The sequence below is a fragment of the Monodelphis domestica genome, chromosome 3 (assembly GCF_027887165.1).
Source record: "Monodelphis domestica isolate mMonDom1 chromosome 3, mMonDom1.pri, whole genome shotgun sequence".
Lineage (NCBI taxonomy): Eukaryota > Metazoa > Chordata > Mammalia > Didelphimorphia > Didelphidae > Monodelphis > Monodelphis domestica.
The window spans coordinates 59,180,449-59,194,433 of NC_077229.1; the positions used below are offsets into that span (position 1 = coordinate 59,180,449).

The following is a 13,985-nucleotide window of genomic DNA, read 5'->3' on the forward strand; positions in this document are numbered from 1 at the left end:
GGCCATCTAGTTTAACCTCCTTATTTTACAGATGAAGAAACTGAGGCCCAGGGAAGTTCCATCACCTCCCCAAGCTCTCATAGTAATAGAGTCAAGTTTTGAATCCAGGTCCTCTGACTCTAAAGCCAACACTCTTTTCTTCAGTTGTTCACTGCTTCTCATCAAGGCCTTGACTGTGAAACCTTCCTTGATAGCCAGATGTCAGCCTTTATTCCTCCAAAGTCTTATAGCATGTCTTTGCATCCTATTTAAAGTACTTACAAAATTAGACTTGGGGTTATTTGTACCATATAGTAAGTAGACAGAAAGCTGGTGTCAGAGTTAGGAAGACTTGGGTTCAAGTCTCATGATTGAATGACCCCAGGCAAGTCACTTGAACTCTTTGCCTCAGTTTCCTACAATGCAAAATTGGGGATAAGGATCAAATGAGTTAATAATTGTAATACCTTAACATAGGGTTCAGAACTTTGCTAAGTTGGCACTTAATTAATGTTTGTTTTCTCCTCTCCTATAGACAGATTTGTTTTGGTATGCCTAGTTTCACCCTGGGTTCAATCCTCTTTACCCAAAATTATTTTGGGTCTGTGTATGTCTTTATGCTCACAGTAGGTTGTGGGCTCTTTGAAGCCAGGAACAATGTGTTAGTTGTGGATGGCTAGGATGGTGATCAGCTATGTGGTGCAACTGGAGTCTGGAGGAAGACTCATCTTTGTGACTTCACCCTGTTTGCCTCAGTTTCCTCCTCTGTAAAACGAGCTAAAAAAGGAAATGTCAAGCTACTCCAGTATATTTGCCAAGAAAACTCCAAGTGGAGTCATGATGAATTGGGCACCAACAATGGTTATAGAAGAAATTCTTGGGGCAGCTGGGTGGCTCAGTGGCTTGAAAGCCAGGCCCAGAGATGGGAGATCCTGAGTTCAAATCTGGCCTCAGACACTTCCTAGCTGGGTGACCCTGGGCAAGTCACTTGACCCCCATTGCCTAGCCCTTACCACTCTTCTGCCTTGGGACCAATACACAGTATTGATTCCAAGGTGGAAGGTAAGGGCTTAAAAAAAAAGAAGAGATTCTTGTCCAGATCCAAGTTGTTCTTAATGGTCTAAGGCCCCTTCTCACTTTGATACTTTGTGATTATTCATTTGTGTAGCCCTTCCAATGCCAAAGCCATCCCAAGAGCTCAAACTATTGGTTGCTTGACTTACTGAAGGATTAAGAATTGGGAATAGAGACTCACATGTTTAGAATGTAGCACTTGGTGATTAACAATGTGCTTTTCTCTTAATAGTAGTGAGAAACTGGCAATGAATGTAGCTCTTACCCTCACTTTTATAAATGAGCAAATTGAGGCTCTAAGAGGTTAAGTCACTTAAGCACTTGATCTCAGGAATACTGTGTTCAGTTCTGGGTTTTAGAAAAGTCATTGAAAAGCTGAAGAGTGTACAGAGAAGGGAAAAGCAGACTGTGCCATACATAATAGGTCTGGTTGAGGGAACTAAGGATACTTATTTAGCCCAGAGAAGTGGTGATTCAGGGATATATGGCAGTCATCTTCTTGATTGGGTTGGATCAAGAAATCAGGAAGACTTCAGTTCAAATCCAGTCTTAGGCATTTCAATCAACCAATCAATCAATAAACATTTATTAAATGCCTACTATGTGCCAGACACTGTAATAAGTTTTGGGAATACAACCAAGGGAAAAATAAGTCCTTGCCTTCAACGAGTTTACAATCTAATGGGGAAGACAACATGCAAACAAACATATACAAAGCAATATACATATACAGGGTAAATAGAAAATAATTAAAAGGAGGGAAAGACTGGAATGGGGGTGGTTGGGAAGACTTGGGCAGGCTGTGTGGCCCTAGGTGAGTCACTTAATCTCTTTGTACCTTAGATTCCTCAACTGTCAAATAGGGACAATAAGAGCACTTTCCTCCCAGGATTGTTATGAGGAGCAAAGAAGGAATATCAGTAGAGCCCTTTGCAAAGCACTACATAAGTGCTAGTGATGATGATGTATTTGAGGGTCTTTTATGCAAGAGAAGGATTGAATTTAGAGGGAAAAATAGTAACAATGCCTAGAAAATTCAAGGGTGAGTTTAAATTGGTTACAGAATGAAAAGCTGGTTAGCTAGGTGGATTAGTGGATAGAGCACTAGTTCTGGGGTCAGGAAGTTCTGAGTACAAATCTAGCCTCAGATACTTACTAGTTGTGTGACTCTGGGCAAGTCATTTAGCCATGTCTGCTCCAGTTTCCCCATCTGTAAAATGAGCTGGAGAAGGAAAGAGCAAACCACTCCAGTATCATTGCCAAGAAAATTCTAAGTGGGGGTCAAAAAGAATCAAATATGTCTAAAAATGACCAAACACAAACAACAGATATAGTGAAAAACTTTTTGATAGTGAAAGCTACACTAAGGCAGAATAAGTTGTCTTGGAAGGTACTGAGCTCCCCGTGCCTGGAGATCTTCAAGCAGAATTTGAATGACTGCTTTCTGAGAACACTGTAGAGGGGATTCATGTTCAGTTATAATGGAGATTAATGTTCAGGCATAGGTCAGACTCAATGGCCCCCAATGACTCAATTCTAAGATAATAAAATTCTGTACAGAGCAGGAAGAAAGAAAAGAGATGAAAGGAGATGGTGGAAGAAAGGAATAGAGGGAGAAGAGGAAGAAGACAGGGAATGAAAAGTGAGAGATAAAGGGAAAGTAAGAAAAAGAACTAAAGAGGGGGAGGAAGGAGAGAGGGAGCAGCATACCTGCTTTGGGTAGAAAAACCACTTGAGTTTGCCCTGGGCTTCAGAAGAGGGATGACCCTAATGGGTTGTTTCAGTGACAGACACTTACTTAGTGGTTTCAGAGCTATTTTAGGACACTTTTCTAACTTAATGGCCTCTCTCAGTGTCCAATCACTCACAACAATCCTCCCTCCTCTGCCTGCTCTCTCCTATACTCCATCATCATTGAAGTCACTGTGTGTTTCCATGAGTTGCTAGATGACATTTTTTCTTACAGATCACAGCCCCTGCTAGCTCAGATAGGATATGTTGGCTAAGGATACAGGGAGGGGGCAGGGCCACGAGGAGGAAGAGACCCCTGCAGGATTTTACCCAGGCTAGACTTCATTCCTTCTATGCCTTCTCTCTTCATCTCCACCTCCTAGCTTCTTTGGAGGTCCACTTCCAGTCTCATCTCCTACACCAGACCTTTCTGATCTCTTCATCCCCAGTTTTTAGTGTCTCTCCACAAAATACAACCAAACAATTCTATTTAAAAATTTTTTCACATATATTTTACATCAATAAATACATTCTATGCTCTTCTCCCTATAAAATATAGATTCATGGAGGGCAAAGACAATTTTGATTTTGTCTTCAAGACAGTGTGGTGTTGTGGCTAGGGTACTGGGCTTGGAGTGAAGTAAAACCCGACGTCAAATCCTGTGTTAGACACTGTGTGACCTTTGAAAAGTCAAATATGCCCTAGTTTCCTCCTCTGTTAAAATGAGTGGATTTGGACTTGATGACCCATAAGTTCCTTTCCAACTTTACATCTGTGATCTGATTAATTCTTCCTAGTTGCTTTCTGGGTAAAGGCAAATTACTGTCTCTCTTTTGCTACTTCTCTGATTGGAATGAAGGGGAATTTGGTCCTGGTTGTGATAGAAAGTGAAAAATGAAAGGATCCTAAACCTTGGGACTTGGAGGGATTCGGAGAAGTCATCAAGTCTATCCCTCTGTCTTCTGGCAGGACTGTATCTATCCCTTCATTCATCCATTCATTTATTCATTCTTTTATTCAATAGGTATTTAATGAGTATTCTGGTAATAGGTCTTTGTCCCAGAATAAAGAAAATTCTCCCCATTTCCACTCTTTTTCTTAAACCCTCACCTTTCATCTTGGAATCAATACTGGGTATTTGTTCCAAGGCAGAAGAGTGGTAAGGGCTAGGCAATGGGGGTTAAGTGACTTGCCCAGGGTCACACAGCTGGGAAGTATCTGAGGTCAGATTTGAACCTAGGACCTCCTGTCTATAGACCTGGCTCTCAATTCACTGAGCAACCCAGCTGCCCCCTCCCCATCTCCACTCTTTACCCTCCAGAGAACATGAAAAATTATCCTGTGGTCAACTCATTCTTTCCTCCAATAGCCATCAGTTTTACTTCCCCTGGGCAAATCACTTAATCTTTGTCTACCTTAGCTTCCTTAACTGTATAATGGAGATGACCAATTGGGTAACTGACAAGCCTTGACCTCATCAATGAAATAAGGGAATGTCTCCCAAGCAGATGAAGTCATCCTCTGAGGCCCAGACAGCATCTTCCTTTTCCAGAGGTGGCTTGAAGGGAGGGTTGGAGCTCTTGGGGTTTCTGGTCTCCCAAGGCATGTGGGTGTGTGTGGGCTGCCAACAGGACCTCAGCCCACTTAGTCTTTGTCCAGACGCAGCACTCCAGCCATAACCATCCCCTATCCCTCCCATGACCGCGGGTCTTAGTAAGTGCCACAAAGGTACCAAGAATGTTCCAAAGCCACACCACTGCCGCCACTGTGGGTGCTTGACCGAGCACACCGGAGAGATGATCCATGAGGCATGCAGATTTGCTTCTTATGAGAAGTGGGCCATGGAATTGTTAAGGGTGCTTATGTTCATCCCAAAAAAACCAAAGGAATTCACATCCTGGCTAAGAGGAAGAGAGAGGAGCTCAGCAAAATCCAGCTGTCATGAGGAAGGCTGCTGCCAAGAAGGACTAAGCTGGACCCTGCTTCCCTTCCCCACCTACCCAATAAAGATTTGACAAATAGAAGGAAAAAAAAGAATGGGCAGATGAAAACAATTTGTCCCAACAGCCATGAAGGTGGCTGAAGAAGGTGCTGTGGTTGGTCAGACATTAAAGATGCCAAGGCCATCCACTTGTTTCCAAACTATGATCAGTCATCCTGACTCTTGGCTTACCACCGGGTTTGGATGACTCTAGAAGAGAAAGTGAGGTTGAGTACTTTGTGTAATTCTGCCTCACTTAAACCCAATTCGAATCCAAGTCAAGACATCACTCCTTGATATCATTGGTCCTCTTCAAAAAAAGAAGGGGGAACCAAAACAAAATAGAGATAATAACAACATCCGCCTCCCAGAGTTGTTGTAAGGATCAAAGATAGGATATTCATAAAGCTCTTTGCAAAGAAAGCACTATGTAAATACTAGCTATATTATTATGCATCTGAAGCTTTGTCATTTGGGAGGATTAAATTTATTTTGTCTAAATGCCAGCAAAGTCCTTTCCCCTAGCTAACCAAACTCCTTCATGCTATAATTTAAGCCTCCTGTTCTGCACTCAGTACTGGGAAGGAGGTGATCATCTGCCCAAGTGGACCAGAAGTAATCCTCTAATCCTGTGACTCCCTTCACAGACCCTGCTGTCTACCTGCTAATTTTCCTTGGTCCAAGTTGCATTCTCTGAGATCTCATTCCAAACTCCTGCAATCTTGAAATGGTAAAGGACTGTAGAAGACATCTCGTCCTGCTTGGATGACATTCTGGACAAGAGTCATCTACTCTCTACATGAAGACCCTCAGTGAAGGGAAACCTGCTACCCCCCAGAGGCAATTCCTTCCATTTTGGAATTGAATTTATTGTTTGGAAGATTTTCCTGACCTCAAACTGTAATCTACCTGACTGCAGTTTTTACCCACTGCTCCTACTTCTTCTTCTTTTTAAATAAACCCTTACCTTTCATCTTGGAATCAATACTGGGTATTGGTTCCAAGGCAGAAGGGTTGTAAGGTCTAGGCAATTGGAGGGAGGCTGAAGAGTGTGTGGAACTGATCACCTTGGTGGGGAAGGGGCCCCAGGAGTGTGGAATCTGGAGGAGCAGAAGATTCTGGCTGGAAGAGCAGTTGCTCTCAGTCAGGAAAAGCCGAAGAGAGAGGGTTGAAAAAGACTTTCTCCTGAGTGTTACTCGCTTTTTCCTGTCTGTGATTGGAAATCTTTCCCCCCAACATTTCCCAAATGAAAAGTCTATTGTGACTTGCCCAGGGTCACATAGCTGGGAAGTGTCTGAGGTCACATTTGAACCTAGGACCTCCCAGCTCTCAATCCACTGAGCTACCCAGCTGCCCCCCCTCCCACTGCTCCTACTTCAGCCTCAAGTAGAATAAAGTCTAATACTCCTTCATCTAGGCAGCCCTGCAAGTTCCTGAAGATAACTCTCTTTCCTTCCCAATCCTGATTCTCTTCTTCTCCAGGCTAAACATCCCCAGTTTCTTCAACTCTATTTCCCCATGGCATGGGCTTCATCATTCTGATTGCTCTTCTTTGGATCTGCTCCTGCAGAATCCATTCTACCTGCTTCTAATTGTACAAACTACCACCCATGCTTGGAGATTAGAGTCACCCAGGGATGGGTTGTTAATATTACTCAATGTTCTGACTAGGACTGTAGAGTAAGACCTGGGGCTGGAGCACAGATGGGATCGATGTAAATGGAGGACTTGGTCAGGGAGTCAGTGTTTTGTAGTGGGTCTGATTACTAGTGATCAAGAATTTGGGGCAGAATAGAGAATGGCCAGGACAAACGGTCATCAGTACCAACATCTACACCCCCTCTTTAGGGTGTAGGCAGCATTGGTGAAGATGTGGCACGAGTCACCTGGCACTCTTTGTTGTTGTTGTTCCATTTCCCTCTTCCCAGCACCTGAGAACATTTTTTTTTGCATGCTCCAACCCTCTGTACAGCTGCCTAAAGCAAAGACCTTTCTCCCTCAACTCTCTCTGTTAATCTGGGGGTTTAAAGACAAGTTTGAATTTGACCTCTGGGCACAGGAACTAGGAAAAGGTTCACTGAAGAAGGTAGGGCTAAAAGAGTCTCTGCAAAGAGGATCGGGGCAGAGAACATGGGTTCAAATCTCATCTCTTCCACTTGCTGTCTGTGTGACCTTGGGTAAGTTACTTCAAGTCCACAAGCATTTATTAAGCACCCACTATTTCCTAGGCTCTCTGCTAAGTGCTAAGGACAAAGAAAGGCCAAAAAAGGCAAAAAATAAAATAAAATAGTGCTTTCTCTCTAGGAGCTCCCAGCCTCCATGGGGAAACAACAAAACAATTATGTTTCTGTAAGATATATAAAGAGCAAATTGGAAGGTTATCTTTGAGGGCAAGCATTAATAAGAATTTCTTTTTTTTTTTAAACCCTTACCTTCTGTCTTGGAGCCAATACTGTGTATTGGCTCCAAGGCAGAAGAGTGGTAAGGGCTAGGCAATGGGGGTCAAGTGACTTGCCCAGGGTCACACAGCTGGGAAGTGTCTGAGGCCAGATTTGAACCTAGGACCTCCAGTCTCTAGGCTTGGCTCTCAATCCACTGAGCTACCCAGCTGCCCCCATTAGTAAGAATTTCATAGTAATTGAGGAAGGTAGGTTGGATAGAAGACTCAAAAAGATCTCTTGCAGAAGAAGTTTAGTCTTGAAAGAAGCCAGGAAACAGAGGTGAAGAAGAAGAGTATTTGGGGTGTAGAATTGGCTAGTGAAAATACTTGGAGCTGGAGGATAAACTGTTTATCCAGTGTCCAGTGTGCGGAATAGCAAGGAGGCTGTATCACTCAATAAGTGGGGGATAGTAAGATGTAAGAAAATTCTAGATATAAGAAAGGGCCAGTTATGAAGAGCTTTAAAGGAACAACAGAGGATTTTCTGTTTGATCCCAGAAGTTGGATCAAACTGGGAGTCAACTGAATTTGGCAGGGAGTTGACATCATCAGATCTGTGCTTTGGGGAGATCAATTTGGTGGCTGGATGGAGGATGGGTTTGAATAGGGAGAAATTCAAATAGGAAGATGACCCACCTGAGGCTATAGGGACAGCCCAGGAGTAAGGAGATGAGAGTCTGCACTAGAGTAGTGGCAGTGTCAGGAAAGAGAAGGAGATGGATTTGAGAGACATTACAGATGTGAAATGGACAGATGTTGGCAACACATTGGTATGAGGGGTGAGAGCTAGTGAGAAGTCCAGGATGACTCATAGGATGGGAGTTTGGATGACTGAGAGGATTATGGTGCCACAGACAGGCTACATACCTCATGTCCTAGTTATGGGCATAGAAGGGAGGGGGAATTAAGGGACATATTCTTAACCTTTCCCCAACCTGGTTGGAAATAGCAATATTCATCTTTGACCCTCTCTACAACATCATAAAATAGGGAGTCCAGGTTTTTTAATCCTCATTTTACAGAAGAGGAAACAGAGGATCACATAGTTAAGAGTAGGATTTGAACCCAGGACTTCTTGGTTCTAAGTTTAGTATTCTGTTGAATCTATACTCAGTTATTTTAAAAGCAATAAAGTGGACATGCAATGTGTATGGCCAAAAGTGAGGAAGGGAAGCAATCACCCAGATGCCACCATTGTTTCCTCCAGTGGAAGGAGGGTCCCCTTTACAAAGGGACCAGAAGGGTAGACAGATGGTATCTCTGACAGGGTGCTAAGTATTGTCCCAATATTGCCTGACACTGCCTTCCTTCACATCTTATCACCAAGTCGGAAGCTCCATCTTGCTCCCCCATCTGATATGGCCTGGCCTCCCTCCCTGGGACCTCCAGAGAAGAGTGAATGACTGGGCAGATGGATCCCTGCAGAGACCATTTGCTTTCCCTGTGTCAAGAAATGACCAGGAACATTGATGATTCCAGATGGCACCCCTCTTTGCAGACTGTGTGGAAAGGCATGCAGGCTTCCCTCCCTCCTTTCCAGAATGGAAAGAGATCTGGGATATTAAAAGACCTTGCCCCCAACCATGAGTCCCCAAGGGCATAACAGCTTGTGAATGCTTCTAGAAGCCCAGCCTTCACACTTCAAATCTCAATTTTCAGAGATCTGAACATCTATAGGAGGGAAAACATCATAGCATCCTAGGCAATTCGAGCAAGAAGGGACCTTAGAAATCATCTAGTCCAAACTCATTTACAAAAGAGGAAACTGAGTCCCAGGGAGGTGAATAACTTGCCCCAGGTTATGTGTGTGCTTGGTAGAAAGAGATGGTTGGATCCCTGGGCTCATGACACCAAATTCAGTCATCGTTCTGCTATATCACCAGAATCTGCCAAGCAAGGCTTTCATCTCCACATTGGTAACCCAGGAAGACAATTCATGGTGTGTGAATGATACAGCAGAGACATCTTAGTCTGGGGTAAGATCCCCAAGGACAGTGCAGGGTACCAGGATGAGGACATGTTTACATGGTGCCGAACAGATGCTAATAGCTAGAAAATTTTGTCAGATATGTAGATATTATGCTTGTGTGACATTTTGTCTGTCTGACACGTTACCCGGCCTCAGCCTTGCTCTGCCTCAGGGATGCTAGCACATCTGGAAACCTAGAAATACATGATTTAGATGGATTAGCTGTTTTTTTTTCTTCAATGTTCAAAGCACCTCCATATCCATTATCATATTGGATTCAATGTTGTTGTTCAATTGTTTCAGTCATGTAGGACTTTTTGTGACCCAGTTTGGGGTTTTCTTAGCAAAGATACTGGAGGGGTTTGCCATTTTCATCTCCAGATCATTTTATAGATGAAGAAACTGTGGCAAAAGTGACTTGACCAGGGTCATACAGCTAAGAGATTCAATTTAAGGAACCACTTGCAACAATTAAAACCATACAAAAGGAGAAGGGGCAGCCATGAGAAATAGTCTGGTTCATATAGAGACTGGATGACCATTTGTTGTATATATTATAAAAGGTTGTTGTTGTTCAGTCCTTTCAGCTATGTCTTACTCTTTGTGATCCCATCTGGAGTTTTCCTTCGCGACGATTCTGAAGTGGTTTGCCATTTCCTTCTCCAGTTCATTTTACAGATGAGCTGAGAGAGGGCTAAGTGACTCACCCAGGGTCACATCACTATTGTCTGAGACTGGATTTGAACTCAGGTCTTCCTGATTCCAGACCCCGTGCTCTAAACACTGTGAAACCTAGCTGCCATAATTCATGTTATTCTCCTATATAAGTAACTTCAGTGACTTCTCGTGGCATTGAAGATAAAACATAAACCCTTTAGTTTAGCATTTCAGTCCTTTCACAAATGATCTCCTGACTCCCAATATAGATCTATTCAACATGATAGCCTTCATGTTATAATCATGCCCATTTCATAGAGGAGGAAACTGAAGTTCAGAGAAATGAAGTCACTTGTCTAGGTCAGACAGCTAGAAAGTAAGCTGTGGTGGGATTCAAACCTAGGTTTTCCAGCACCTGGCCAGTGCTATTTCCATGACTCCATGTTGTCCCCACCCCCTACCCCCATCCAACATTTGGCCTTCATTCAGAAAAATCCCCGATCCTCAGAAAAACGACCCCTGCTTGTAACCCTAAATTCAGGCTGGTGACTCAGTTGTTTGAGTTTTGCTTAAAAAAAAAAAAGTTTGCCTAGCCTTTGTGAGATTCTGTTCTAGCCCCTGAATGTGTCTTGGTCAATCTCATCTCTCCTTTGCAGTCGGCTTCCTGTAAAGTAACTGAATGTTATTTACCTGCCTTGCAGCAATGTGAGGGAGGATTAATTAATTAATGTTTGTAAAGTGCTTCAGAGACCAAAAAGCTTCATGTAAATGCCAGGCGACTAATGAATCTGGAGTCTTGCGTGCTGCAGCTCCAGGATAAGGGCTCTGTTTGCCGTTGGATAAAAACAGCTTCTCAGTCGCGAAAATTAAAATTACACATTTTTAAAAATTGTGTTTTGTCATGGCAGATTAACTGCACTCTCTGGGCCCTGGTGCCACCTGCCATCATTGGATTCTGAGGCTTGGATGGGGATGAGCATCCCAGGACTGAAGAGCAGGGCAAGGGAAATGTGTGTGTGTGTGTGCGCGTGTGTGTGTGTGTGTGTGTGTGTGAGAGAGAGAGAGAGAGAGAGAGAGAGAGAGAGAGAGAGAGAGAGAGAGAGAGAAAGAGAGAGAGAGAGAGAGAGAGAGAGAGAGAGAGAGAGAGAGAGAGAGAGAGAGAGAGAGAGAGAGAGAGAGAGAGAGAGAGAGAGAGAGAGAGGAGGTAGGGGTTTTAGGTAAAGGGAACTGAGGCTTTGACCATTGAAAACATCAGAGTAGAGGGCAGCTAGAGAGCTCAGTGGATTGAAAGCCAGAAGTCCTGGGTTCAGATTTGATTTCAGAATCTTCCTTGCTGTGTGACCCTGGACAAGTCACTTAAACCCCACTGCATAGTTCTTACCATTTTTCTGCCTTGGAACCAATATAATGTATTCATTCTAAGACTGTAGGTAAGGAGAAAGAAAGAAAAAGAAAGAAAGAGAAAAATGAGGAAAAGAAAAAAGCAAGTAAAGGGAGAGAGAAAGAAAGGAAGAAAAGAAGAGAGAAAGAAAAATAGAGATAAGGTGATAAAGAAAGAAAGAGAGAAATGAGGAAAAGGAAAAAGAAAGAAAAGGAAGAGAAAAGGAAGAAAAGAAGAGAGAAAGAAAGAAAGGAAGGAAGGAAGGAAGGAAGAAAGAAAGAAAGAAAGAAAGAAAGAAAGAAAGAAAGAAAGAAAGGAAGGAAGGAAGGAAGGAAGAAAGAAAGAAAGAAAGAAAGAAAGAAAGAAAGAAAGAAAGAAAGAAAGAAAGAAAGAAAGAAAGAAAGAAAGAAAGAAAGAAAGAAAGAAAGAAAGAAAGAAAGAAAGAAAGAAAAGTCAGGACTGCAAAGGTTGCCGAATGTGGAGACATAAACCCAAAGACCAGGGAAAAGACTGGACTTGTAGAGTATCAGATTCTGGTTTGGTTGTGTCTAAAGAACAGAAATGGAAGGCCTATACTCAAACAGGGTCTTTTCAGAAACTTCTGGACCAAATCCCAGCTCTGTTGTGAGAATCTGACCTTTTATTTTGTGTTTGGCCTCCTGGGTGAAAGAACAGATGCTTTTGTAACTAAAAATAATGAATGAAAGCTCAGCTCACAGAGCCTAGGTCAGGAGGAGTTATTTATTGGCAAATACTCCTGAGCAAAGCAACATAGGTGTCCTCATCAGCTCCTGGAACACAGAGGACCAGGGTGCTCAGCACTTACTGTGCCAATGTAGTAGTCATTCACTTTGGACCAAAACTCCTTGATCAGGGTAATGCATATATTCTTTTCAAATGCTTTTAGATGCCAGAAGTTGACTAAATAATGAAACCACAGCCCTCTTTTTCCTTTTTTTCCCTCTTTCTTCTTCTTCCTCCTTTTCTCCTCTTCTCCCTTTGCTTTTCCTCCACTCTTCATTTCTCTCCTCTTTTCTTCTCTCCACATTATTCTTTTCCTCTTCTCTGAATTCTCCTCCTTCACCTCCTTTTCTCTCTCATCCCATACTCCTCTTTATTCTTCTTTTCTCTCCACTTTTCTCATCTCTTCCTACACATCCTCTTACATATTTTCTTCCTCTGCTTTTCTTTCTCTTTCTCCTCCTTTTCTGCTTCCCCTTTCTTCCTCTCCTCCCCATTTTCTTCTCCTCCTTCACTTATTAAAATGGAAGAAATACTATTAGCTGGTAAACCCTCATCTAAAAGCCAAGCTTTCTGCCCTTTCAATTCTGCATCCCTGAACAATGACTTCGTCTCTATTCTGGCTTTTCACTGAAAAAAGCAAAAACTTGATAAGAGAATCCAAGTTCTCTCCAAGCATGTCAGTGGCAAAAACAAAACAAACAAACAACCTAACAAATGTTCAACAAAACAAATGAGAGCCAAGGTTTTCCGCCCCCTAAATAAGGTTCCTTTAAGAGGAAGAATGAATGATTCTGAAGGGGACCTTGATATATGTGGATGCAGTCCAAGGAGTCCTCCACTCTGCAGGGGGCTCAGAATAATTTCCTCCCCCTGTTTTTTCGTGTGTCTCCACTAGCCTGAGTGAGAAACAGAGGACATGATTCTCAGCAATTCTTGCAGTCATTGGCAAGTCCTCAAATTGTTTGCACCCAAAGCACAGCAGTCAGAAATCCCCAGGCAGATTCCAGCAGCTGCACTGCCTAAGTGAGTCTAGAGAGAATTCTGTCCCCTGAGCTCTTCTGTTCCCCTGCTGCCCAGATAATTTTATTTGTGAGTCTATGGGACTACAGAAATGGCCTACAAAGGTGATGGCACATGCAAGGCCCTGTGATCCCCCAGAAGCAGGGTGTTAACCTTGGTTCCCACCATGGAAGCTTACCAGCCAGTGTTGAACTCCACGTGGGCATCAAAAAACCCCACGATCGGAGAGGTTGCTGCTTTCCAGCCCTGGATCCGGGCTCGGATGAGCCCTTCTCTCTTGGTGTTGCGGACTATTTTCACCAGCCCTGGATATCTCTTATTTACATACTGATCCAGATTAAATTTCAGCTCCACTGAAGAAAAAGAACAGAACGTCAGGGTTCAACCTGAAGGAAGTGGGAGGGAGTAAATCCTTTCTGATCAGGCATGCCAAAGGAAGAATGAAGCAATGAAAAACAATGCAAAATCTGCAATGCAACAGGATACAATAGAACACCAGGCAATACAAGAATGAAGCAATGAAATAATACAATCTCCTTCAATAAAACATGATACAATATAATACCAGGCAGTATGATTTTTGTTTTCATTAACTGCAATACAATGGGGGGAAGTTGGGTGGTCCAGTGGATTGAGAACAAGACCCAGAGACAGGAAGTTCTAGGTTCAAATCTCACCTCAGCCACTTCCTAGCTGTGTGACCCTGGGCAAGTCACTTGACCCCCATTGCCTAGCCTTTACTACTCTTCTGCCTTTGGAAACAATACACAGTATTGATTCTAAGACAGAAGGTGAGGGTTTAAAACAAATAAAATAAATGCAATACAATGTAACAAGCATTGATTGAGTCCTTGCTAAGTACACAGCACAGGGTCTCATAGAGCATGGTTGACTTGCCACTTTCCCCTAGAAGTCTTGAATTAATCTGCTCTTAATTTTATCAAGTGAAATAATGTTGCTTAGTGGATAGAGAACTGGCCTGAAAAGGTAGCAAGATCTGAGTTCAAG

At 42.9% G+C, this 13,985-nt stretch overlaps 1 protein-coding gene across 2 annotated transcripts in view; it reads right to left on the reverse strand.

Annotated features, from left to right (window-relative positions):
- The window catches only part of GALNT9 (polypeptide N-acetylgalactosaminyltransferase 9), a 581,478-nt gene that overhangs the window by 427,917 nt on the left and 139,576 nt on the right, over positions 1 to 13,985 (reverse strand). The window contains exon 4 of one of the 2 annotated variants that reach the window (XM_056821945.1): positions 13,156 to 13,330. The exons of the other annotated variant lie outside the window; for it this stretch is intronic. Coding sequence (XP_056677923.1) covers positions 13,156 to 13,330 — 175 coding nt within the window. The remainder of the gene's footprint in view (positions 1 to 13,155; positions 13,331 to 13,985) is intronic. 2 annotated transcript variants of the gene reach the window in all.